We start from the raw sequence: 974 nt of genomic DNA, 5'->3' as shown, positions 1-974 counted from the left end.
ATGAAGAATGCTGGTGTGCGGCCTATGCTCCTTCACGAGGGGTAACAGGCGTAAGTAAGTAAGTAAGTCTTGATACCATAACTTTACATTCCGTAGTAAAGTTTAGCTTTATTTTTAAGTGAAAGAATCACTTTTATTTATTAATATAGTTTATTTTCTGTTGATTTTAGTAAGTCATTTTAGTAAGTCTGACACTGTCCTTTATATTGGTCAATAATCAATAAATTTGACACACATATTCATGTAAACGAATCACAATCATCAAACAATATATAGATGAATATATTTCGTCTAGTCCATTTTAAATTTCTATGTATCCATAATACACTCAAACAGCAAGATCAACTTCACTTATATTACTACACATGAAGAGTTTAATGTACACAAAATTTTAACCTTTATCAGTATTGTAAATTTTTTTATTTTAAGGTGAGTCATCAATGATATATGTTGACAACAAACAAAAATGTACTGGCCATCATCATCATCATCGCCATTAAGAACAATGACAATCATAAGAAAACTACAATTGAAATAAACAATTCAGGGTAATCATTGTTGGTTTGTCCAGATAATTAATTTCTATATAGAATGATGAATACACTAGAGATTATTCTTCATTTTAATAAATTACATTTGTTACAATTAAAATTTTTAATTATAATCCTACCATGATGACAATTAATACGGCAGATGAATAAACACATAGTGAAACTGAATAATGTACGGAGAAAAACTTACTCGAATGAGAATTAATTCATAATTACGTTTCTGAATGATCGTAATTGATGTAGAAAGTGAAATAAAGCAAACTAATGGAAATGCCCGAATGCCCTGGTACGGCCGAGAGTGGGGAGAGTCCACTCTCCCTCTCCAAATGCTCTCACATGGCCACGCGAATATAGCCTCTGTCAGGGAAGTCCTACTCACTGCCTTCTCGTGGCATTACTGTTGTTTACGAAATTGAGAGAACG

General features: G+C 32.0%; 1 protein-coding gene across 1 annotated transcript; it reads right to left on the bottom strand.

Annotated features, from left to right (window-relative positions):
• Positions 1 to 351: 351 nt before the first annotated feature.
• Positions 352 to 516, bottom strand: Smp_198600 (hypothetical protein; the record flags this gene model as incomplete). Its single annotated transcript, XM_018800098.1, has 1 exon — positions 352 to 516. The coding sequence occupies one exon, from the start codon at positions 514 to 516 to the stop codon at positions 352 to 354; it is 165 nt and encodes a 54-aa protein (XP_018653945.1).
• Positions 517 to 974: the final 458 nt, after the last annotated feature.

The sequence above is a fragment of the Schistosoma mansoni genome, chromosome W, assembly GCF_000237925.1.
Source record: "Schistosoma mansoni strain Puerto Rico chromosome W, complete genome".
Classification (NCBI taxonomy): domain Eukaryota; kingdom Metazoa; phylum Platyhelminthes; class Trematoda; order Strigeidida; family Schistosomatidae; genus Schistosoma; species Schistosoma mansoni.
Note: the sequence above shows the minus strand (reverse complement) of the source record. Positions and strands in the feature narration are given on the sequence as shown.